Here is a 26,654-nt window from a genome sequence, read left to right as displayed (position 1 = left end):
ATCGCCCTCCCACCGCTACCCCTCGCTCCTGCGCTGCAGGGTGCGGACACCCCTCAGAATAGCGGACGCCGTCGCCGCCGGCCTCCTCAGCGGGCACCTCTTCCCGCGGAGCCGCCCGCCCGCCCCGTCCCGGGCAGCAGCGCCTGCGGGGCGCGGCCGAGGCAGCTCGGCGGAGCTCGGCGGAGCGCGCCCCGGGGGCGCCCACGGGAAACGCTCCCACCCGAGACGCTCCCACCCACGCGTGCCCGGGGCGCTCCCGCCCCTTCGCCTGCCGCCGCCTGGCGCAGCCGCGCGCACTTACACACCGCACACTCACACTCACGCACACTCGCTCAGGCCGCCTGGGCTGCAGATCGCCGCTCCTCGCCCGCCCCGCCGGTTCGCCTCCGCCATGGCAAGCCCCGGCTCCGGCTTCTGGCCCTTCGGAGCCGAGGAGGGCTCCGCAGCCGCCGAGGCTCCCGGCACAGGTAGGGGGAAGCCGAGCGGCCGAGCGGGACCGGCCCGACGGAGCCGCCGTGAAAGAGCTGCCCGGTCGCCGGAGCCCCCTTTGTGACAGCTCGACCGGCGGGACGAAGCGGTGCGGGCGGCGGGGACCGACGGCGAGCCCGGACCAGCGCCGGGGGCCTCTGAGGGGCAGGGGGTTCCTGGGGAGCGGGGCCGGGGGTCGGGCGAGGCGCTCCCAGCCCACGGCCGTCCCCACGGACCCTCCGCTCGATTTTTCTCTTACAGCCAGAGCTTGGTGTCAGGTTGCGCAGAAGTTCACGGGAGGGATCGGAAACAAACTCTGCGGTAAGGGCAGGGAGACCCCGGTAGCCCGCGGCGGGGGCGCGGCTGCGCGCCCGCGGAGCGCCGCGGGACCTGCCCCGGGCCGGGAGGGAGGGAGACGAGGGTCGATGCCCCGGTAATGAGGCCGTGTGTTCGTGTCGCTGTCAAGCCCTGCTCTACGGCGATGCCGAGAAGCCCGTGGAAACCGGCGCCAGGGCAGCAGCCCCGGGGGTAGCGGAGCCAAGGCCGACCTGCACCTGCGACAAAAAACCCTGTGGTTGCCAAAAAGCGGACGTGAATTACGCCTTTCTGCACTCAACAGGTAACGGCGCACCCGGGGCACGCTGCTTCTCTAAAACTAACAAGAAAAAAGCAGCGGTTCGGTCGGGAAATTGCCTCCGCCCGCATTGCGCGGAGGCGTGGGGGGTCCGGCGGTGCCTGGCGGTGCGCAGCGGAGCTCTGCGCCCTCAGTCCTGGCCCCCGTCGGGCATTTCTCAAATCTCCGAAAAATCACTCAAACAACAAAAAATCCCGCGTACAGGAGCCCGCAGCATTTTCTTTCTAAGGAGCACTGACAGCACCGACCTTCTCATTGAAGATCTGCGATGTAATTAAGGTTGGAGGGAAGGAGGGAGATAGAATGCTCTCCTACTCATTTTCTTTAATTCGAGATATTTTTCCACTTCATCTTTTCTGACCTTGGAGGTACCGTCTCCTACAGTGAGTATATCCCAGCTCCCCGCCGACATGCACTAGCCAGGAGCTCTCCCGTTTGCTCGGCAGCCCGGGATCCAAAATTAGGGGCTTCCACTACAGTCTGGCTTTGACTGAGCCATCGCTCTTAAAGAAAAGCTTTGTGTACACCGAGAGCCCGTGCAGCATTGCCTCAGAAAAAGACATTAAATTATCAACAAGTCGCTTGCATAAGAGAGTCACCACGAAGGTATTTTATTGCAAGGCAAACGACAGTTTTCGGGTGTTGTGTCGGCTTTTAGGGTGCTGCTCGTAGCATTTGTTGCTCAATCTTTATTTCCTACGAGATTCGTTTTTCCTTTTTTCATGTTTCCCTGCTCTCACTGTCCTAAAAATTGGTCTGAAACATACTGTGGACAGAATTGGCCAATTTAGATGGGATATTAAATCTTGTTATCTCTCAGAACATTCCTTGAAATAGAGCCTTGCCAATTTGCTTATTAAATGAAAACAAAACCTATTTTTATTGGCTATGGTGTAAAGATTTTGTAAACATAAAGGGGAGAAGGCTTTGTTCAAAATCTATGCATGTGGTCACAAAACGAAGTTAACTTTTAAATTTCTCCATTCCCAGATCTTCTGCCGACATGCAATGGAGAAATAACTACTATGTCTTTCTTACAAGACGTTGTGGACATTTTACTTCAGTATGTGGTGAAAAGTTTTGATAGATCAACAAAAGTTATTGATTTCCATTACCCAAATGAGCTGCTCCAGGAATATAACTGGGAGCTGGCAGACCAGCCACAGACCTTGGAAGAAATTTTATTGAACTGCAGAACAACTCTGAAGTATGCAATTAAAACAGGTAATAGCAATGCTCATTTTCTACCTTGTATGGTCTCATCCATTGATTAAAGGTGTCATTTCAATTTAGCTTGAAACGTTAAAGGTTGAAGCAGCAACTGTATTTTGTCAGCTCCAAGCAATTTCTAGCAGAAACAGAAATCGTTTCCCAAAATTATAAAACATTCCAGCAGCTCCTTCTCTGTAGTTGTCAGTGCAGCCTCGCACACCCTTTCCTATTTAAAATTAATGCGTCTGTGCATCGGAGTTGCCGAGTGTGCCACTGAGCAGACTTCGCACCGCCTTCACCACTTTCTGCCCTTCCTTTTCATCCATTTCACGTGTGATGCCCCGGCGATGGCCTCTTGCTCCCTGCAGAGCGGGGTGCGGTGGGAGCGGAGCAGAGGGGAGTCTCTGCATGGGGGCAGCAGGGACCAGCCCATTTAGCAGCCGAAATCGCAGTAAACGGCCTGTAAATTCCAGCTGTGAGCGGCCATTTGCCGTGTCTGTCACTTCGCCTGCAGGACTAAAACGTAAACAGAATTTAGCAGGACCTTACACAGAAATATCGAGGATTTTGTTTCAAATTTAGGGGGAAGCAATAAAACTAAAGTCCGATTTGTTTTAACAGCCATTTGTTGTTTTTCACTGGGAAAAGCAGGGATGGGTTGACTCCTGCCTCCCTGTGGGCTTCGTGGAGGGGAAGGCAGCATGGGGCTCTCCCAGGCTGGGGAAGAGCCCGGCTCTGCACCGGGACCGCCTGAAATAAACTGCGGCGGAGCGGGCAGAAAGCGGAGCCGCAATTATGGCTGTCATTGGAAAATAATGGGGAGTCCGGGGAGCTCTTAGTGGGAATTTGAATTACTGAGAAATTGCTTAAAAATAATTGTGAAGCAATTATTGAAAGAGACAAAAGGCTCTTTGTGACTAGAGGTTGAGTGGAAATCAAAAAAATCTCAGGCTTTGAGAAGAGAACAGAACAGACCGATCCCAGTAAAGATTGTGAGGCATCTTACTAGTTTAGCAGTGGAAATGACCATCCGCATGTTTTGACGCATGGGTCGGGTGGTGTCAAGATGTTTGTAAAATACTGGATTAAATAGTTAGGTAGATGATATCCAGACGAACAAAGTCGATCAGTCGTGATGTGTCTGGATAGGGCATAGGAAATGCGTTTGCACAGAATGATGTAGAATGCAGGATCTGTGATTCTGGGAAATCAAAAAAGAGGGTTTCTTAGGTGATTTTCATTAATGGGTTTTTTTTGTTATAGCTTATTTTCATAAAGCAGACCTATTTAATTTTTTGCATCCAAAAAAGACCCTTTAAAACACGGTTACCGTTTCTCTTCCTCTCTATAAATATCAGAGGCTTTCACGTCTTGGCAATTTATAGTTTGTTTTAATGAAAATAATGTTTTTGAAGTGTGAAAACGGGTGCTGGGGGGGGGGGGTTGTGAAATGTGGTGGCATGGTGGGGTTCAGCCCAGGGGGAGCAGAGCCGCTTGGCTGCTGCTGTTCCTCAGCGCCCTGGGACGGGCTTCACGAAATGCATTGGGTTTACACCTGGAGCCCGTCGGCTTGTGCTTCGGAGTCAAACACCGGAATTGCCTCCGAGGAAGGACAGTATGGTGAGGTTTCTGGCGGCAGCGTCTGCCTCCGCTCCTGCCGCAGAAGCCTCTCCGACACGGCCCCTCCTGCGCGGCGTTTGGCTGCAGGGGCCCGGGAGGCTGATTGAAAAATAAATTGTATTGCATAGATTAGCCTCACAGCTGGATAGCCAGGTCCAGGGATTCGAGGAGGCAGATGGCTGATTTTCCGGCCGAGGGGCAGGTGTGGGTTGCTCCCAGGTGTTGCCTGCATGCCACGGATCGCTGGAGCGCCCGGGGAAGCCGCGCTTCCTGCCCCCTTACCAGCAGAGAGGGAATTCTTGCTGAGAGGATGTAAAAGGCAGTGACTGCGAATGCAGGGAAAGATGGGTCTGAAACTCAGTTACTGTGTGCTGTGTACAATTGAAAATGGAGAGGGGAATTGAAATACGAGCGTTTAAAAACGGCCTGGAAACTCCAGGAAGGGTGCGAGGAGCCGGTTGTGGCCCAGCCTTGCTCGCTGGCAGGCCCTGGAGCCGGCCGTGCAGGCAGGGAGGCTGCGAGCAGGGCCAGCCTCGGTGCTGCCAGCCGTGCCTCTATCCGTGCTGCCTGGCCGAGCCCAGCCTTCTTGTCCCTTCCCTGCGGGGGCTGTGCAGGCCGGGTGTTGAGGCTGGGCATGCCCGTGCCTCAAAGCGTGCAGGTGGGAGTGTGTTTGGGAGGGTGTGTGGGGCAGAGGCACGCCCTCAGCAGGGAAAGCCAGGCCTCGGGTGTCCCTGTGCCTTGGCCCTGGATCTTGGCTGTCATGTCCTGATTTACTCTGGGATATCTGTGAATACACTGTGTGTTGCTAAACAAACATAATCTCCTATTTTCACCTCTCAACCACCTCTTCATCCTGTCACAGTCTCTTCTCCAGTACCTCTTTGTTCAGGATCAGCTTCAACAAAGGATGTGTATTGCAGGTGGAGGCAACCAGTGTAGAGATTTTTGAGCACCTCTCACAAACTCTCCTTACCTGTCCAGTGGAGCCTGTATTCTGAGCAAAGCCTCAGTTTTCCACGGCTATCTAGCCAAGGGAAGAGAGCTTGCTCAAGTATTGAGGTGTCACATGGACAGACAAACCCCTGCAGCTGGGGCAGGGGTCAGGTTGGGGCAGTACATTCCCTACCCCTCTGTGTTACGGCTGCACTGCAGAAAGGAAGGGCCCGGAGTGGAGGGGGCTGTGTCACAGGTGTGGGTGCTGGGGGCTCTCCCAACAGCAGCAGCTGCTGCCCTCTCTGTCCTGACATCTCTCACTGCAGCGCTGCTCCCTCCACCTCGCTTGCTCCAGGGTACAGCTTCCCGACCCCCGCTTGCACCCAGGCCTGTTCCTACGGCGGCTCCCAAAGCAGGTGGTGTGCTGGGAGGTTTGCTAGAAGAAACAAGCAGTGACAACAGGGCTGTCGCCTGGGGTTGAGTGCGGGGCTGACAGAGAACCGCTGAGACACTGCAGCTGCAGAGACAAATTCTGGTATTCCCCAGCTTTGCAGTGTGGATTTCCAAAACAGGAATTTTTGTAACCTTCTTTGAGTCTTCTGTAGACGTGATTCACTGAAAGCTTTTAGCTTTAATTTTCTGTTGCTTTCAGGTGAAGTTTGTCATCCAGCTGTGATGTAGAACCTAAGCTATAAATATGGAAATCTCCTTCAAAATCCCTCTGTCAGGGGAGGTGCAGTGTTCTGCAGGCAATGGCCCTGGAGCAGGATGGCTGAGGCTGTGGTGGTGGTGATGGGGTGCATGTGTCTTAGGTCCACCAGTCCCACTCCAAGAGTGTGAAGAGCAGGGAGAAAAATCCAGTTCATTCTGCTGGGTCTGAGCATCGTTCCTCAGTGCTCAGGGGCTTTGGCTGTCTGTCTTTGGCAGCGCAGACCAGGGAAGGGTGGCAATTCCTGTCAGTGAGAGGGGGAAGCGCCATGCAAAATGCTATCAGGCTGGATGGCAATTGCACAGAGCTGGTCTCAGGTTAAGGGCACAGGCAAGTGGAATTTGCATGTTTTTCCCCTGCCCCATATCCTCAGCTCTGGTCTGCCTGCTCAGCTTGATTACTCTGCCTTTGTGTGCTGCAGGGTGGGAGCTGGGGAGCAATTCCCCATGCTGCTCTGCCAGCCATGTGTCCATGCCTGATAAGAGGCCACAGGAGACCGAAGATAAGTTTTCTCTCAGTGCTGGGTTTGCATTTCCTCAATCATCTTGCTCTATCTTTTGTTTTCTCTGATGGCAATAACAGTACATCGTCTAAGGGTCAGGACAGGTGTTTTCCAAGCACAGGCTGCCTTCCTTTGAGTTGGATGGCATTTAAGTAATTGTGAACCATCCATAATTTGTACCAGTAATTATGCCACTTATCAGGGGTTTGTGGGAAGTAACTAGAAAAAATGGAATTTAATGCTTCCTGTGTTTAATGGCTCTAGGCACGTTTTTAAGGAAAATCTCTAGGAGGATTTTAGAAAAAAAAAAACAGCAGTCAATTAGATTAACCAAGTAAAGAGACTTACAGTTCACTGAATGTAGTCCTGTGCATCATTTTGCTGGGGCAGCAGTGCTGGTTTTTGTGGCGTTTGATTAAAATCACAATTGCAAGTAGCCAGGCTATTTGTAATTGCACTCTGACAGTGAAGAAATTACAAGGACCACCACCTTCCCTGCCATCTTCGTACAATCATCATCTATTGAGTCATGTGCAAAGCAGTCACCAAAATACTCCATTTTCTCATTTCGCCCTGTCTATTACAATCATTAGCCATTCATCACTGATGTTATATGTCCTGGCAAGCTTTTCAGATGGTGTCTCATGTGTGCCTTTCAAACCTAGTCAGGCAAAACCATATCCAGTGACAACATGTGACACACTAACGGGAGCAAACAGCTATTTTTGTGAGGCAGCAATGTGCTAATTTTCAAGGCATATTGAAAGGATAATAGGGAATGTTGGAATTCATTATTCTGCCTTGAGTATAATTACTCTGATTTTACTGACTTTGGAATGAGAAAGAAGAGAAATTATCCTGCCTTTTTCAAGAAATGTGTTTACTGCCGTTTGCTTTGTTTCATACCTTGAAAGAGCTTCCTTCTCTATAGAAATATGGAGGTAAATACACTGTTCAGCACTGAATAGTTTCATTCAGAGTCATCAGCCTTTTGATAACATTTTCCATCTTATGCAGGGCACCCTAGATATTTTAATCAACTTTCAACTGGATTGGACATGGTTGGATTGGCGGCAGACTGGCTAACATCAGCAGCAAATACTAATATGTAAGTAGAAGATTTTTTATTTAATATATAGATATTTAATATAATTTCACAGTTATTCTCTAAAATACTGGTTGCTGTATCTGAGTGAAAGAATAATCCTATGTTAAAATTGCTAGGCAAAAAATTACCTGCTTTTTAAATGGTTACAACAGTTATTTATAGAAACACTTTCAACGTCGTCTTGTAGGCTGTTATTTATAAAATTTCATCATTGTGATATGGTGTTGGTTGTGCTACCTCCCAAAAGCATACAAAAAATATATACAGATTAGCATTTTGCCTGCATAAATACATAGAATGCAAGGGGTGCTGAATGAGCAGTTGCATTCATGTAGAGGGGTTATGTACAATCCATACCCAGAGTAGGCAAAGCCATTGCTTTCTTTAAGAAAGAAATACAGAATTTGAAGTGTGGGGTTTTTTTTCACTTTGGGATCAGGAAGCATTTCTGTGTGCTTGCTTAGCTTCACGCACTGTCTGGCCATTATGAATAGGACTGCTGACATGTGCCTCTAGACATGTACACGGGTTTGTGCAAGGCAAAGGGGCTGTGCCCAGCAGCTCTTGGATAAAGGGCAAAGCCTTGAACCTGGAAGAGGTGGACAAGATTATATTCACTGAAGTGGGTGGAAATGGATTCTCAAGCACTCCCTGCATTTCTCCTTCTAGACATTTGATGTCAAATCAGAAGGAAGACTGTGAAAAGTATTGTGAAACAGAACTCTACCTAGTATAACATACAGTATATTGTGGCTATAATGTAATGTAATATTGGAAAAAGATGTGTTAGTGTTGTAGATGAAAGCATTAAATATGGACATTACTACATTTCAGGTTCACCTATGAAATTGCTCCAGTGTTTGTACTTTTGGAATATGTCACACTAAGGAAAATGAGAGAGATGGTTGGCTGGCCAGGGGGCTGTGGCGATGGGATATTTTCACCTGGTACATGACATTTCAAGCTTTCTCTATTTTTCAGACTGTGGTATATGACATCCCCTGTAGCTGAAGAGTAAATATAATTAAATATGCATGTTAGAGAGGACACTTGCTAGTAAACACCAGTGGCCTCTTTGAGATAAAGTATTGCATGTTTATGAATTTCAGGGATGTGATTATGAGGGTCTGTTTGAGCAAATTGCACTGCATGATTAGCAGCTGTAATGGCACATGGAAGCATAATGAGAAGAGACATTTGCCTTGCAGTTTTGCTTTGCCCCCACTTCTTATGGATTCCATGAAATAGAAAGACTGTTGTGTTAATAACGGAGGGAAGAAACGCAACAAAGCTCTCCATCACCACAGGGGAAATAGGAGGAAACAGGGAAAGACATAGCATCCCTTCCAGCAATTTTAGTAGAGTCAGTAAGACCCTGCCAGCATTAGAGTATGCTGTTAGCTTTCCATGTGAAGCTGACCTGTTTTTCTCAGTGGGGCACTTGCGGGGCTAGTTAATCTGAGTGCTTAAAGGCTTAGAAACCTGGTTCCTTCAGGGCAAGTCAGTAAGGCAAAAAAGTTAGTGTAGGGAAATCATTGACAAACATTAAGACTTTTTTTATTTTTTTTTAATCATTCCACTTAGTCTTTTGATTTATACTCTTCGTCACCTCTTCTCTGACTCTGTAATTTCATTGCTGAAAAATTTTGGCCTATCTTACAAAATTGAGAAATACTGAAAGAATTGGGTATATCTTGGCTTGTCAAAAGAGAACAGACTGTTAGCTATTGCAGAAGGAGCCTTCATGGAGGGGAAGCTGGTTGACCTAATGGAGAGAGAAAGGGTGCACTCTTGAGTAGAGGAAAGGCCTCACTGATAATAGCCTAGGACATTCAGCTCTCTGAGTCCATGAAGGTCAGGTAAGGCTCATCTTCAGCCTCTCACATCTGAATGTACATGGTGGAAGTGGTGTGGGAGTTTTTTTCTGGCTCTTTCCACAGATTTAGAAAAATAGATGAGAAGAATTGAAATTGCTTTTTCATGAGTTCTTACTCAAAAAGCACTGAGAGCAAAAGCTCTGACAGCTTTTATTGTGGTGCTTAGAGGTTCCCCTGAGTACCTTGGCCTCCATCACACCGGGCATCTAAGAGTGTATCGTGAGCCCAGGACCAGCTGACCAGTGGTTGGTTACCAACCCTGACCTGACTGGGTACAGCTGCTCTTAGTTCCTCACCTTCCCCCTGGGCTAGTCAGGGACCTGCAGGGTGAGAGAAGAGCAGCAGCAGTGCTGTCCAGCCAGCTCCGGAGGGCAGGGCTGGGCGTGGCACCAGGCTGGGTGAAAGGCTCAAGTGCATGGGCCAGATCTGCCCGAGTCTGGCAAACCTAGGTAGAGACAGTGTGAGTCAGGAAAGGTGTGTGTCTCAGCTGGCCCTGCCGGGGCTGCAGAAGGGCTGCTTGGCATGGGGCCAGGGTTGCTGGTGTGTCAGAGCTCACTTCATCGAGCTGAAACCTGTGTGGGACAGGGTCTCTGGCAGGCATCTACCTGCGCTGGCATTTGTAGGGCTGCCCCCTCTCATTCTTTCTTTCTCTGCAATTTCTGGTCTGTGCAAAGTGAATAATTGTAATTTTCTCTCTTAAGGCAGCAATATTCAGTGTGCAGGTTCTGCTTTTTAGGCAATAATCAAAATAATTTCTGTGCTGTCTTCTCACTTCATGGCTTTAGCTGAAGACCTTACTGCTGCAAAGAAAAGGTTCTTTCTCTCTGCATTCTCTGCAATTAAATATGCAACAAATATCAATACATGTGAAGCATAAAAGTCTGATTATTTTCTCCAAATTCTGTAGGTGTGTTTTTTTAGCTGAAATTAACTGTGGATGTGAATGCAATTACGAAATTAAAAGCAAAATGCAGGCTTATTAATAAGGTTAAATGACTGAGTAGTAAATACTAATAGGAAACCCTGGTATTGAAGAAACTTAACATTTCAGTCTATTCTTTTGACACTGAGCCAATTACTTTGGACAAGATAGGCCAAATTACTTCAACATAGATCAGTCACCTATATCATCAATAGTAGTTCTTGCATGGCATCTACATTTTTTAGGGACAGATACCTGAGCATTTCCTCTTAATCTCTCCATTTCTTGTTTTGTCATTTCTGAAGAGAGGTGTAGAAAGATAGTTGAAAGGGGAAGAAAAACCCCAATCTGTACTGACCCATGTGCCAGCAATGCCGTTTTCCTGTGGCATTTTCCGTTGGATTCACAGGAGGGCCAGTGAGGTCAGGGAAAGCCCACAGTAGGGCAACCTCACTGCAAGAACAGAGCTAGGATACTGATTAGAAATGAAGGGCACAGCTTGTGTGGGCTGTGGAACAGTATACATCTCCAGTGAGATTAAAACAAATCTTACAAAAGTCAAAACAGTGTTAAATTTTCCAGCAGAGATATCCAACAGTGCTTCCTTCATCTGTTCAAAGGGGGGATTTTATCTTATCTCACTTTGGCTGGCCAAGCATTGGGTGTCTACCATGGGCTAGTTACAGCAGCTTCTGTGTATTTGAGAGAGAGTGGGGGATGTGTCTGCAGGGCAAGTTCCTCCTGCCACAGACAGCTGCCGTAGGATGAGCTGAACCATCCTCTGGAGGTGCACGTCTTGTGCACATCTTGAGCTCTTCACTCTGTTTTTAGATGGATGAATGTTGTAGTAGTTGAACTCTACCTCACCAGCATTTCAAGCTGTTCATTTGAAACCTTTGTTTACATAAATATATGTGCATAAACATGGATATATAATCAATCTCTGTGGATATATATATATATTATATATATATATTATATATATATATATACAGGATAAACCTGATAGATTTCATGTCTGTCTGTGTGTGTGTTTGTGTACATACAAATGTAAAAGTTCTCAGCTTTTACCTCAGGTACTGCATTATATTCCCATAGTGCTCATGCAACATTAATATAAAGCCAAACATTGCTCCACTGTAGACAAAGAGACTCAGTTTGTAAAAGATCTCAAAAAGGAAAAACAGACCACTGCAGAGCTGTAGATCTGATACCCATCTTGAAGTGGGTTAAATACCCATCTTGAAATGGCTATTTTAGGTGAATGTTTGCCAGTGATTGTAAGGCAGGTGTTAGGGACACTTAACCTTCTCCCCTTGCTCTCATCAGAGGACGGTTAAAATGAAAAATATTTGTTAGATTGACCCTTTTTTCCTTTCTCTTCCTTCCTTCCTTCCACCCCAGTTATGCAGAAGATAATGGCTTTTGGGTCTCAGTGGGTGGGTTTGCTGAAAGCTGGGGCATGAAACACCACCCTGATTTAGGAAGGGAGAGCACAAATTATGTGGCACTTGGAAATCCCTTGGGAAGTTTCCTTGTAGGGGCATCTGCTTAGGAGATGGAATCGTTTGGGGATTATGTGTTGATGACACATGGAAAGCTAAGACCAGGGACTGAAGGAGATATGGTAATGAGAATGAGGGTGAAAGGAAGCACCAGTCATTTTTTGCAGTGGTACTTTTTGCATAAACTGTTATTTGTGTGTAGTGGATCTTGTTATTACACAGACCAGTTGTGAGAAGCACCAGGAAGAAGAATCTGTGTTCCTGCCATGAGGCAGAGGCATTAGCATTACAGTTAGAAAAACTATAGCAAGATTTGTTTGTTCTGAAATGATACTACAATGAATAGAAAAAGTAACAGTATATTACTGTGGACTCCAGGTGGTGCCATATCTAACATGTATGCTATGTTGATTGCACGTTTCAAGATGTTCCCAGAAGTTAAAGAAAAAGGAATGGCAGCTATTCCCAGACTGGTTGCCTTCACATCAGAACATGTATGTGTTTCTGTTTTTTTTCCTATCTGTTACATCTGCTTGTGTGAATTTATGATGAAGAAAATAGCTGAACAGGAATTTGTTGACAACTGTCTTCATTTCTGTTACTCCTTCACTGGGAATAAGAACATGGGAAGAGGCTTGATTTTTTTATCTGTAGAGGGATGATCTCTGCACTTCTCTGTGGCTGAAATCCAGGCAGAGCAGTCTCTACAAACCACTGCCATTTATTTGCTCTTACTTGTGTCTATATAAATGTTGATGTGAGTGGTAAGGACCACATCAAAGGAGGAGAGCTCGTCATTTGGCTTCAGCACTTTCTGCCAGGAATGTCATCTGTTTGGGTCATTCTGGGGCAACAGAAAATCCTTTTGAGTCAAAATCTTTCCATCTGAAACCACTCCTGCTGATATTTAATGAGAAGGTGATAACATACATGAAGACAGTCATATGGCAATGCTCTGTGTGTGTGTGTACGGCAGAGCATCTGCAGTATTTGATGGGCAAGTGGGCTTCGCTGTGAGTTTCTGCCTGTGAGCAAAAGCTTCAGCACAGGGGGGTTCATCACAGCCACTGCTGAGACCTGGCAGTGCCGGGGATGAGGGGAGGTGGCCACAAGAGCAACAGGAGTTGTCCTCGTGAGGGAGTTCTTTGTTCTTTGTACAGCCATACAGAAGTCTCTGTTGGGGTGTTGTTTTTGGCTTTACCATTTAAAACTCCTTGCATCTTAGAGTGGAGAATGTGGGTGCAGGAGGAAAGGAAAGAGGAATGGTTATCCCCAGGAGGGGCTGTGAGCTGTTTTTAGGCTTCATTGTCCACTTCTAAATTTCTCTCCAGCTGTGTGGGCTCAGCCAGAAAGGACTCATTTGTGGGTGAGGCTTAGCAGGATATTGTCCCTGTTAGGTAACAATGTCCTCCTGGTGCCTATTTTGACTTACCATAGAATTGTGTCCATTCTGTGCAAGTGTGAAGAACAAAACACCCTAAAAATTGATCACAAAAGTGCAGGAGGAAATCTCTCAGAGGATGCCTTTCATAGCAGTAGGATGGGATGAGATGTGGTACACAGCTGTGGGCTCCACGTTGCAGAATTATTGTCCCCATAGCAGTTAAAGAGGACAGTCTGCAGATGAGTAACAACTTTTCAAAGCTAGATGTACATTATTCATATGGAAGTAGCAAGCCTAAGTCGTGCAAATAAGGTTCAGCATGATTATTTAAAGTAACAAATCCTATTAATCATTAGAGAATTTCATTGTTTTCATAGCGATGGAGTGTTAAACAATGACCCAAATTGTGCTATCAGTCTCAAAATAATGAAATGAGCTTTAATAATTGTGTTTTCATGCCAGGGAAGAAGCAGTTCCCTTAGCAAATTAAACACTCAAAAATCAAATATACTAGAGAATTCATAGGACAGCATCTGAAATCCATTAAATTTCAAAAATATCTTGAAATTGCAGTTTTGTCCCTTCCTCAATCAAGCTTTATAAAAAGTATATTCTCATCTTCTAGAGAAGTTAAAAAACTTCACCATGTAAAGACAGGACCCTTTAACCCTTAATTGCCCAAGGGATATGGGATCATGGTTGAACCCTCAAAATAGCAGAAACTCTTACAGAAGTTACAGAGGCCTAGAAATACAATCTTCTTTAAGGTATAAAGTGTCATGCAGGACCTGAACAGATTCAAGATAAGCAAATGTCCTTTGTCTCATTTATCACATCATTCTGATGATCTACCTACTTTTAGAGCCCTTGCCCTGACTGAGGTTTCTCTCTGTCAAGTTGGATGCTCTTGAATGACAATGGCCATGGAACAAGCAGACTGTAGAATCATAGAACACCCTGAGTTGGTAGGGATCCATCAGGATCAAGTCCATTTCCTGGCCCTGTGCAGGACACCCCAATCAATAATCACACCATGTGCCTAAGAGAATTGTCCAAAAGCTTCTTGAACTGTCAGGCTTGGTGCTGGTGATCACCTCACTGGAAAGCCTGTTACAGTGCTCAGCCACTTTCTGCGTGAAGGATCTTTTCCAGATATTAAACTTGAGCCTCCCTTGATTCAGCTTTGTGCCTTCTCTAGTGGCCTGTCACTGATCACAAGAGTGAAGAAATCAGTACCTGCCCCTCTGCCTCCCCTGATGAAGCTGTTGAAGACCACAGCAAGGTCTCCCTCAGTCTCATCCAGGCTGGACAGACCAAGTGACCTCAGTGACTCCTCATACAGTTTACCCTCCAGACCCTTCACCATCCTTGGGGCTTTCCTTGGACACCCTCTGACAGCTCAGTGTCTTTTTATATTGTGGCTCCCAAAACTGCACACAGGCCTCAGGGTGAGGCTGTCCCAGCTCAGAGCAGAGTGGGACAATCCCCTCCTTTGCCCAGCTGGCCATGCTGTGCCTGATGCCCCCTAGGACCCCCAGGTCCCTTTACATGGCACTGCTCTCCAGCCTCTCATTTCCCATTCTCTACATACAACCATGCTCCATCTCCAGGTGCAGAATCTGGTTCTTGCCCTTGTAGAACTTCATATGGTTGGTGATTGCCCAGTCCTCTTAATTTTTCAAGGTCTCTCTGCAGGTCCTCTCTGCCCTTGAGGGAGTTGATAGCTCTCCCCAGTTTAGCATCATCAGAAAACTTACCTTGTATTTTACCTTAGTATCCCATCCAGTCCTGTGTCTATGTCATTAATGAAGGTGTTAAAGAGCACGGGGGTGAGGATGGAGTCCTGTAGGAGCCCTGATTGTGACAGGTCACCAGCACGATGTCACCCCATTCACTGTAACCCTTTGTGCCCAACCTGGATCCAGTTCCTCACCCATGGTGTAACCCATGGTTATCCAGCTGTGAGCTGGATGCTTTCTCCAGGACACTGTGAGAGACAGTATCAAAAACTTTGCTGAGGTCCAAAATGGTTACATCTGCTGGCTTTCATAGATCAGCTCAGTGGGTTACCCTGTGGTAGAAGGAAATCAGGTTTGACAAGCAGGACTTTGCCTCATGAGGCCCTGCTGGCTCTGATCAATAACTGCATTGTTGTCCAAGTCGTGTGTTTCAGTACTTTCCAGAATCATCTTTTCTGTGAATACTGAAGTGAAACTAACAGGCCTGTAGTTTCTGGGGTCCTCCTTCTTGCCCTTCTTGGAAATTGGGATGACGTTCCCCAGCTTCCAGTCAGCTGAGCCCTCTCCAGATTCCCAAGACCACTCAAAAATCAGTGATAGAGGCTTTGTGATGACTTCAGCTGGCTTTTTGAGAATTCAGGCCCAATAGATTTGTAGGGATCTAGCTGGAGCAGCAGATCCATAGTATCATTTCCCCATGATCTGCATGCATGGTGTGAGGATAAATAAAGTTTAAAGTAACTGTATGTGTTTAGAAACTCAGAGATTTTGGTTTTGAAATTTTTGGTCAGATGCAAAGATTTCAATATCAGCAATTCTCAGTAAAGAATTTCAGCCTCCCAGATAAGACTGTGTTTTCATTACTACCAGTCTAGAGCTTCCTGTACTATAAATGAATGAAGTTGTGTCACAGTTGCCACCACTACTACTGTAATCAGAATCTGTCTCAGTCTGATGCCATGATAGGTTCAGCTGCCAGTGGGGGAGAAGGGAAGGGAGGAGTAATTCACAGCTTTTAAGTAATTACCTCCCTAATTTAGGAGTGCATCATGTTCCAAAATTAGGAGCCTCACTCTGTACAACCAGTGAAGAGAAGCACCTCTGGAGAGAAACTCAGAGCATCCAAATTATGAACCTAAATATTCCTTAATTTAAATGTTCTAAATCACCTTTGGGAGGTTTTCACCTACTTCTGTGCACTGACCATAAAGAGCTTCCTCATATAGGCAATCTACCTTTGGTGCCTAAAATAGGTTATGTGATCATTCCAACTGTGCACGTTCCCAGACAGCAAATCTTTCCCAAGCCACAACTTGGCACACTCTGCTTCTGTTTGTTTCTGTTTCATCAGTGGTGGTGAGATACCTGCAACTACCTGGGTGGGTTTTCCTCAGGTTTAATTTCACTGAGATGCACTTGCACTCAGGATTTAATTCAGTCCTCTATTCATCAGGACATCATCAGTCTTCTTTCATTTGCACGGGTGCAGGAGCAGTGATGTCCTTCAGGGCAGTTGTTCTGGACTGCACATGATGCAAGAGACCTTGACTCAGAGGGGAAAAAGTGATGGATGCCAGTTGTAAAAACCTATTTCAGTCTATCATTTCAAACACAATGAAAAATATAAAGTGAAGGCCTCCTCCTGTGTTCCAGCATATCAGCTTTAAGCTGCTGTAACTGTTCAGAGGAGTCCATCCCTTTTTCAGCATGGAGAAAGCTGATGAAAGGGATATTCTGCCTTCTTAGAATATTTTAGTTGTTCCATTTGTCTACAAGGAAAGACCTGTTAAATTTTAACCCATTCCCTATTGTGATTTTGACCTGCCCGACCACCACTGTCTTAAAGAGTATCCAATAGTAGCTGGAAATGGTATGGAACAGGGATTACACCTAGCAGGCAAAAAGACAGAGTCATGCTGCCCTGAGGAGGAAAAGTGTGCAAATGGGAAGTTTAGCTGTAGACAACTAGGTGGGTTCAAGGCACAAAACACCCTTTGGCCTTAAATACCTTTAAAATACCTTAAAGAGCTAAAATTGCAGGATTTCTGTGGACTTGATTAATTAGGGACTGTGTGAGCTTAATCCACAATTCAGAGAATGAAAAAAAAGGCTGGTCATAATTGGAAAGACAGATTTTTTTTCATCTTAGACTCTGTTCTCCAACCCAGCAAGACTGTTCTCATGTAGTTCACAGCAGCTTTCTTACTTTCCCACTCATCTAGAAGCCCCCTAAGAAGGAATATCTTGTCAGGTGCTTAGTGAAGGAATATCAACACTATTCCTTGTTTTAGGTTTAGAAAACAAAATGCAGAGTTAAGAACTGGCAAGTGATTGAGTCTGATCTGGCAATAAGGGACCTTTTCACTGAGTTAGAGACCACAGAGGACACAGAAGAGGCTCTCCTTGCCTCTGGCATCTCTCCATCTGCACTGTTCTTGTGTTGAAATAGCTGCTGGTGAAGATTTCACTACCAGTGCAGCTCTGGCATGTACTGCCTGAAGGGGAGGACTCTTGTCTATTCAGGTGTCAGCATTGTAGAGAGCTGGACACACTTGGAGAAGCCTCATCCTCTGGGTGAGCACTGGGAGAGGTGGGTTGTCTGGGCTGGTAGGGGAGCAATAGTGCATCCAGCATCCACACAGCAGCTAGATCAGAGGAGGCAGTTAGAAATAAATCACCTCTTCAGCTTTATGCATGCTGCTTTCCCTTTGTGGATAAGCCCCATTAGTTGCAGGAATCAAATGATTCCAGTATCTGTGGGAGTAGAGTGGCTTTGGGAAGTTTTTATCTGAACTGTTTCAGAAGCCTACTATGAAGCTTCTTGGTGCTGATGCAGAAGGAAATTAAAAAGTGACTTCTTGTCTGTAGCTTGATAGACAATTTCACATAGGCTATGGAAAATTTTGGGTCTGTTTATGTGTAGAATGAATGAAAATCTGATCTTTAGTCTACCATTTCCATGATACATAGTGTTGCCCTCAGTCCCTGCAATTTAGGAGATACTTTGCAGAACTGCTGCCTGCCAGAGGCAGTCCAAAGGGTGTTGTGTGAGGTGCTGCTTCCAGAGAAGGATTTGAGGAGCCTGGAAGTCCTATTCTCTATTTGGTAGCATAGATTACAAAGCTGTAAATTACACTCTGGGCATACAAAGTAAGTAGGAATTAGATTTGTTTCCACCTAAGGAAACTCAAAATCAAACTGACAGGTTATCACATTTTTTCTTTGCATTACTTTCTGCATAATAACTAGAAAATTATATTTTATAGTATTTGGAGCCAGGGGGAAACAGTGAAAATTTGGTCTTATTCGAGGAAAAACTTAATTCAAGTAGCAAAGCATTTTCTAGAAAAGTAGTGTTCTAGTGCAATGTATCCTAAAGGAGAAAATCCTCATTTGGGTCTAATCCTTCATCTGGTCAATACCTTGTGGCTTTTACATTGCCACAGTATACTCCTGAACTTTGTGCATCATTCCTATCACATGCAATGCTGCAAAACTATCTGCACTAGAAAAAAAAACAAATTAGGCTTTCTGATTAGAAAAGCAGCATGAAGTGTGTTTCAAAAATGCCAAAGACGTACATACTAGAATGTTCAGAAACATTAATATCCTCATTTTTCTCCTGATACTAACAATTAACTTTAAAAACTGAACAGCAATAGGTAAATGAAACCATAGCAACTATATCTCTCATTACAGTGTATTTAAAATTTGGATAGGACACAGTATGCTCTTTTTGTAGGTAATTGAAGGAGAAGCTGTAGCTTGAAATTAGATGATAAAGATAGGATTCATGTTGCTTAACGTTAATCACCTAAAGTGTAAACATTTAATCTGAGTTAGTCTATACACTTTTTATGACTAATAAAAAATATCAAGATCTGCAGAAGGCAAGTCTAAGGCAGATGCCAAAGCCTTAAAGATCAATGCCTTCTGGAGGTATCTAAAAGGTACCACTTTTGTGGGAGCCCAAACAAGAAGCCTGGACTAGCCACTCAATTTTAGATTATTAAGAGAGAAATAGCCCAGCCTACACATCCAGGAATTGCACAATGCTTAAAGCCCAGGAGAGGTAAAGAAGAAAGTGTGTCCACCTTCTTTACTGGTGAATAGATGATGGGGTGAGGCTAGGGGTCTGGATCTCCTGGGCACCAGGCTGCCAGTGACTGACCTCGGGGGAGTTTCAGCTGCAGGATGTCTTAGCTTGCTCAGCATTTGGGAACTGGTTACTGATAAGCCCCCACCTCCACAAAAAGCTCATGCCATTCTGGATTTATGTAAGCAAGGAGAAACAGCAATCTGAAAAAACAGCCATGCCCTATGGGGCTCATGGCATTAGGATGGTTCTTCGTGACAGCTTCAACCATGCCAGATGATGAGCAAGTAATTTAGCAAAATAGAAGCATCTGTATATTGAAGCACTTTGCATAACAATGCTGTACTTTTCAGCATCATAGCATTTTTAATTATTCTAATTCTTCCATTTTTCAGAGGGCCTATTCATTATTGCACATGTAGTACATTTACACTGTCTCTACCTTACAAAGCTAACCATGTAAAAATGGCTACCTGGGGAACAGTCCTATACCTAACAGCATTTGAAATTTTAGATAAAGGGAAAATTCCCCTGACTCAGAATCACCAGGTTTTTTTCTGACCATCTATACACTCCTAGTCACTAATATCCACACCTTCTCCTTCACCACTGAATTTTATTATATTTCTTTCCATACAGAAATTAGGTTCTTCTCTTTTGGGTATGTATTTGCAGTCTTCCATGCACCCTTTGCAGTGCATGAAGAGAGGGAAGGAGGAAGCCAGGAAGCCAAAGTGGCAGCCCATTTCTCACCTGTGTGTCCTCCTCTGTCTGCAAGCCCAGGACAGTGATGAAACTCTGAACCTTCCAGTGTCTCCAAGCCTGGCTTTTCCTTCAGGACTGGCATCAGGAAGCCTGCGCCTATCCTCCCTTTGTTCCCTGGTTCTCCCACTATAAGGCTTCAGATCTGTGTAACTTGTGAAAGATGGTGTTCCAGCTCCCTTTTTGGTGTGTCTGAAAAGTCTGTAGCCCTGGTATTTTCAAAGGGGTCACATTTAATGTCCTTTCTTGTTAGCCCAGTTAAATCATCTGTGAATAGTTCTGTCTGATCAGGTTTAGTTCTGCAAACCTTTTCATCTCTTTGACTTTTATAGCTCTCTGTGTTGACCATATTACACAAGCAACCAAACTTTTGGCACCATTTTAGGCATATCAAACCAAAGTTTAATACATATCATTGTGAAAGTTTTCTTTGGTCCTACAACTATATTTTTTCTATATTTCTTTCATCCTTGGTCTTTCAGAGCCTCTCAAGCGCTTGGAGTAATTCCAGTGGTGTTGCCCTACAACATTACAACAGTCATATATCTGTGACTGTATACACAGATTGATCCATTTCATATTCAGAGTTTGTTTAGAAATTGTAATTGCATTTGGCCTTCTGTGCACAGACTTCTGTATTTCTTCCCAATTTATCTGTAAACTAGTTTTGGTTCCTGACCACTGAATTCCCTTCAGTCTTTAAAAAGCCTTCAGGCAACTGAGCTATCAGCACAACATTCATTTTTTTTCCCCCAGTGCTCTTTTAGCAGTGCCATGAGACTTAGAAAGGCAGCTGAGCTTGGCCATATTCCAGTAGATGCCTTTGAGCACATGGGCTGAATTTCCTTCCTCATAGTAGACCATTTAAATGTCTTTTCTTTTTTTAAGGCGCTTTGAATAGTTCTGTTTTCTAGTAGAAAACCAAATTGCAACAGTAAATCTTTTTTAACTAGTATGGAGTAAGGAGCAAAATTAATGAATGTAATGTCGTGGACTCAAACCCCAGTGAAATGTATCTGTGACTCTTTGCTCCTAAATCTCTACCTGAATTTATATATTTACACCACCCAGTATTTGCACATCAGTTTGTGTAATACATGAGTAAAAACCATTAAATTTTCTAAAGTATATAAATTCAATTCTGTCTTCTTATAGCATATCAGTGAACTGTCATTATGCTGGCAATATTTTTGCTCTGTTTTCAATTTTTGCAAAGCTCCAAGATACTTTCCTAAACTTGGGAATTTTTTATAAGCCTCCTCCTGCCAATAGCCATTTCACGGCCTCTTCTCTCTGCTCTCACAAAGCTGCACTGATGCCCCATGGGGCTGAGGGAGGCCCACAGGGTTGGGAACAGACTTTTGTATCTTTGATGTTTGGAGGTTTGTGGATTGGTCACAATCCAAGCCTTCATGTAAAGTGCATTTGTGCTGGGGAAAAGTCCATTGAATTTAGTGAAACTTATAGAAATGCACTTGTTCAAAAATTCAGTTTTGTGAAGTAACATGCCATGGAAAATGTCAGTGTGATGGCTGAGCTGTGATGTTCAGTGTAAAAACACTTCCTAGCACCTTGTGACTCCCAGATAAAAAAAAACAACAGAGCAAACTTCAAGATGAAGTGGCCTTAATGGGCTGGATGATGTCTGGGTGTTAAACATCTGGAGCTGGTGGCTGCAGGTGCTGTACACTTCCCATTCTCACAGCAGATACCACAGCACTTGGTTCAGAGAGAAGAAACTTCACCTGATGTCATTCAGCACTCACTCCAAACTACCCTTACGCTGGATGAATCTTGCCTGGAGATGCCTGTTACCCCAGAATGAAGAGGAAGCATACTTGATGATGTCAGCTTGGTTAGGCTACCTGCAAGGAACTGAGCCAAGGATAGCAGAAGACTTAAGCATAGGCACAAATCCCCTGTGGCTCATCTAAGTGATGAGCATGCATTTCATTTATTGTCAGTTTATGTAAGAGTCAGTCCAATGTGTGTATGTTTACACTTCAGAGGGTGCTTAGTTCAGGGACTGGGGTGGTTTGCTGTGCTAGGACTTCAAAAACTGATTTTACATCTAGGCAACATATTCAGTGGCTGCTCAATACACCTTGTTCCTACACTGCAGCCATAGACCACAGGGAAAAGCTGTACTAATCCAGTGCATTTAAAAATTAAATGTAGTATTAAAAATATTTATCCGAGGAAGTATTTTCAAGTTGTCCATACATCATCAGTGAAACATGACTTAAGAGCAATCTGAACTTCTTCAAAATCTCTGGATACTGAAAAAGCCAGCAGACATCATGAAACTGTTAAGAATTTCAGCCAAAATGGTGAGAATCCAGGCATATGAAAAAAAGGAATCTGTACTGGAAACTCTTAAGCATAGCGATCTTAACCATAGCAGTCAAGACTCAATGAAAACTACTCCCTGAGCAATTTTTAAAACACAGATGTTTTGAGGTTGGATGTACATGTTGCAGTTCTACTCTTCTTCCTCTTTCATTAAGTTGGTTTAGAACTACTGTAACTTTCAAAGTGTTCATTATGTACATAGCCCTTCAGTATGCAGTCAGTCTGTGCTCTCGTGGCCTTCAAGTGAAGTCCACCTGTGTAACCATTGTGCCAGTCTCTTTCCCTACTGCTCTCTGCTGCTCACAAATACTCCCTTGACAAAGCAGTAGTGATTACTTCTTTACTTTGTGATCTGAAAACTAGGTCTTCCTTTCTTCCTTAACACTCTGGACACTAAAAATCCTTGTTAGGTTTTTATCTTCTGTATCTCTTTTATAGTGTTACATCCTAAGCTAATGGTAGTGTAGTATCTAAAGAATTTCCATTTTTTTAATGTTTAATAATCTGTAGTTAAAATTACTTTGGACAATATTGTTAACAGCTGGGTTTGAGTTAATACAAAATGAGATTATTTGGGCTATAATTTGATATAAAACTGTTGCATTATCATAATCACTGGGATTTAATTTAGAATTATACACCAATACTGGCTCGGGAGTTAAGTTCTAAGAGTGAGAGAAAAATAGGCCGACATGCACTCCAGTATGTAACTTCCATATTCTATTTTGGAATACATACAGATTAACTAATAGTCTTACAATAATAATAATAATAATAATAGCCCTATTCTGATTTTAAACTTTAGTAGCTTTGTTAGTAGGAGTTGTTACTGGCTTTCACTGGCATGAGATCACAATTAGTCTTCCTATTTTCATTTCTCTCAGTATATTATTTGGGCAGAAGAAACATTGTAGCACATTACTCTGAACATCACAAACTAAATCAATTCTCTAGGGAAGACTATTTTGTTTTAGTAAAGCAAACTCATAGCTGAATCTGTACAAGCAATAGAAGCTGCAGACATACATCAAGGTCCAGAACTGACCACAGTTGTATATGCAATATTCCAGGAGTAAACCCAGATTAGAGTGATTGCTGTTTCTCTAGTTGATGGTAGTGACCTGCTTTGAAGCCTCAAATTACAGTGATTAGTTTCCAGAAGGGCTCTGAATGTAAGTACTGCCTCCTGGGACTTCTTGCTGAAGGGTTTTCAAGAGGGTAGTGTTTTATATTAAATTAGATAATAAATAATAAAACCAATAAATAATAATAAATGTATTTTTTCAGAGTCACTTTTCTGTGAAGAAAGGAGCTGCGGCTTTGGGTATTGGTACAGATAGTGTGATTTTGATTAGATGTGATGAAAGGTAAGTAAATACATCAAATACAGCTTTTTTTGTGGTGCATAACAGAGGATCATCAGGTGCTCACCTCAGAGGGAATGTGCAGGATGTGGTCAGCAGTTGGTATAATTTGTCATAGCACTGTCATCTTCAGCAGCTGTACACTAATTTATCCCACTAGAGGAACTGGCTCTGTTAGTAGCTTTTTTATCTGTCTGTTTTTGGAGTTCCTAAAAAATCTTAGAAGTTCTTTTTCTCAGAGGTTTCTTATTTTTTTTTTTCTTTCATTCTGATGTGAAACAGGATATCAAGCAAATATCATTCTTTACATTTTGTGCTAAGAAACCAGGAGGAAGCTTGTTTTGATCAAATCAGACTCTCACATTTTGATCCATTAAAATGAGCTGAAGTGGGCCTTTTATAGGAATAAAATATTTAGGAGCATTTGCTAATATAATTCTATTACTTTATGCCTCCACCATCTTTCTCATCTGGATTGCATTTCCCTCAGTGCCCTTGATAGGGACATGTTTGTGATAGGATGTGAAGAGAAGGGTCTTTGCAGCATTGTGGGAAGCACAAGCTAAGGAGGATGGTGGTCCCTGGAAACCAACAGCACAGGAGGCAACTAATCTGCAGCTCACACAGGCTTTGAAAAAGGGTGGTAGATAACTTCTTGTTTAACTCACCCAACCAGAAGGCTGCAGTTCTCTGTGAAAACTCATTTTGAGGAAAATGTGTATTAACAAAATCAACATGTTCTGATAAAAATTTTCTGGTTTAGGGAAAACACTTTTTGTGGGACAAAAATTACTACAAAAATTCTTATTGCTTCAATTGAGAGTCTTTCCAATAGCAAATGCTATTTGAGTCCCTCATTGTTACAAGGTATTGAATTAATTATGTCTCTAACAGAAATGGAAGGTTTTGCTGCTATCAAAATACTCTGCTCCCACATTAAAAAACAAGCATCAAGTAAGCAATTTACAGTGCTAATCACAGTGCCTGTGTATTGACTTATGAACCTATTATCTCTTTATTAACAAAAGACTGAACACACTTTGAAGAGGATTTAATGACGTCAGAACAACCAACAAATATCAAAACAAATCCCCCAGTTGTTTCTATTCACTAGAGATGGATGTGGATCAATGAAGCCGTGTCTTCCTTTTCTTCTTGTGCAAGTTCAGCGTGATGGTTTTCTGTGAAGACCACAATGGTTGGCCTGCCCACGCTGAAATAAACAGCAGGATTCCTGTGTGTCTCCCATGGGGACACAGCAGACAGAGCAGGGACAGAGCAGATTGTTTGCTCAGGATGTGGGCTGATGTGGTTGAGAAGACCCTCTGTGAAGATGTGGGCCTGTGGAAGGGTGAAGGAGCACATTGATATATTTTTGAAGTTTTCAGTATGACCAAGCATAGTTCCTGGTGGCTCTTTCCCATTCTGACCCACACCTGCCTAGTTTGCCTTGTTTAACTGGTAAACCTTGACATTGCTTGGGTATTGCTCTCTCCTGGCCATGAATTCCTGCATCTACTTGATGTGACTGGGGCTGGATAATCACTTGCTTTGGTAAAACAATTTGGCCAGTGAAAGCATCTGCCCAGCTCTGTGTATGTTTCTATGCACAAGCTCACTAAATCAGAAACTATTAAAAATCAGCATCTAAATTATGTTTTGAGGAGGTACTCATTGCCCTCTTTTGACATGGTTTTATTTTCTTTATTCCTCTAATGATCCCAGGAACAGTTTTTGAGGATAAGACTACTACTGCTTTTCTCTGAACATGTACATGTCTCTTTGAGGAGCTCACAAGAAGCTGAATACTCTCTAGATCTTTTTTGTACTTCTGCAAGAAAAATCAGGGTTAATTTTTACATTTTTAGTTTTTTATTTTTAGTTTTTCTTTCATTATTTTAGTACTTTGAATATGCAGGAGAGATTTTGCAAAAAAATTCAGCAGTTTCAGAAACAAACCTGTTTCTACTAAAATAAATACCGTGTTATTGTAAGCTATGTGAGGATGAAAACTTAAAAAACCAATAGCATCTTATTACAATAAATTAATAATTTTTAAAAAGGACATGCATCCAAATGTCATGAAAACAGTTCAAGTGTTTTTATGCAAAATGAAACTAAAACTAGTGGGTTTATTAGTTTCCATGTAACATCATTTTGAGTTTTAATTAAAGTTGTTTTTTTTATAACAGTGGGAAATGAGGGCCTAGTGGAAAAAACATCTGAAAAAGTCTTTAGAAATTTATATCAATGTTAATGTCCAATATTCAAAGCCAGTGAAGACTTTATTTCTGTAACATGGGAATCTAGCATGTTTGTAGTGCTGGTATTCATATTGCCTCTTCTTTTATAGACTTGATGGTATCTAAAGCAAAGAAAACTATAGCCTTAATATTCAGTATCAGCTCTGTTTTATCTTGCACCTAGTTACTTTATAGGATTTCCTAAATTAGCATTCAGGCCATACACAACTGAATCTGAGCCTGAAGTAGATGGTTCATAGTGGAGGTGTTGCAAGTACAGTCAATGCAAAGAGCCTGACAGTGCATTTAGTGAGTTTAGACAGGCAGCTTCTCACACCCTGCTTCCAGCAAATGCAAATGTGTAATTCGCTAAACTGTGGAAAAGTCACCCTGAAATGAGTTCATCCCTGGGAAGGGCACACAGAGACAGCTGCTGACAGCACAGCTGAGTTGCACCACTCAAGGCCATGCAGCTCAGCTGACATTTTCTGTGCCTGCTGAGAGATAACCATGGGATCTGGAACCTAGTGAATTTCTTGGGATGCTGGGCTGAGCCTCTCCCTGGGAGACTGAAGCTTATTCCCAGGACTCTAACTTCAGACAGGACCAAGATGCTCCAAGGAGCAGCATCAGTCTTTAATGGGGTGACCACAACATACTTCTTCAGTTACCATCACCATGTTGATGCAAATATATTGACAACTCAGACTAATGGACAGAGTCTTTCCATGCCCGTCAGTGCAGCATAACTCTTGGGCAAAAAAGTCATTTTGCTTCTTCTTTGGGTATCCTATTAAGTGAAGAAGTAACAGCAAAAGTTAATTTCAAGATCAAATGACTGATATAACTCTCTTGCTCCAGAGGGAAAATGATCCCATCAGACCTTGAAAGAAGAATTGTTGAAGCCAAACAGAAAGTAAGTTTACCAGCTTTCTTGCTTCCAAAGAAGACAGAAACCCAAAGAATGGTAAAGCCGGTTGTTTGTTTTCCTTGGTTAAACAACACAGGCTTGCCCATTAAGTTTTGATTTATTTCTTATAAATGTAGCCTGCCAATTAATGAGGCAAGAATTGCTGAGAAAAATACGTTTAGAGCTACTTTATAATCCATGAGTTATTTGGCTTTCTTTTTATATGATGTTTTGCATAACATCCTCTTTTATATTATCAGGCTATGTATGATGCAGCTTCTCAGCTAAATATTGTCAAAACCAGAGTAATAATT

The 26,654-nt window shown here is 43.6% G+C and overlaps 1 protein-coding gene across 3 annotated transcripts in view; it reads left to right on the top strand.

Moving 5' to 3' along the window:
- Nucleotides 1–236: 236 nt before the first annotated feature.
- Nucleotides 237–26,654, top strand: part of GAD2 (glutamate decarboxylase 2) — a 41,263-nt gene continuing 14,845 nt past the window's right edge. Inside the window, exons 1-9 of one of the 3 annotated variants that reach the window (XM_015619500.3) lie at nt 237–467; nt 730–789; nt 935–1,087; nt 2,093–2,326; nt 7,096–7,186; nt 8,021–8,133; nt 11,869–11,984; nt 23,111–23,190; nt 26,292–26,346. In XM_015619500.3, the coding sequence (XP_015474986.1) occupies nt 392–467; nt 730–789; nt 935–1,087; nt 2,093–2,326; nt 7,096–7,186; nt 8,021–8,133; nt 11,869–11,984; nt 23,111–23,190; nt 26,292–26,346 (978 nt within the window). In that variant the 5' untranslated portion in view covers nt 237–391. Of the gene's footprint in view, nt 468–729; nt 790–934; nt 1,088–1,167; nt 1,486–1,523; nt 1,709–2,092; nt 2,327–7,095; nt 7,187–8,020; nt 8,134–11,868; nt 11,985–23,110; nt 23,191–26,291; nt 26,347–26,654 lie in introns of those variants that run through there. The other 2 variants (XM_015619502.3, XM_015619501.3) reach the window with 2 other exon arrangements.

Source organism: Parus major, chromosome 2 (assembly GCF_001522545.3).
Source record: "Parus major isolate Abel chromosome 2, Parus_major1.1, whole genome shotgun sequence".
NCBI classification, from domain to species: domain Eukaryota; kingdom Metazoa; phylum Chordata; class Aves; order Passeriformes; family Paridae; genus Parus; species Parus major.
Note: the sequence above shows the minus strand (reverse complement) of the source record. Positions and strands in the feature narration are given on the sequence as shown.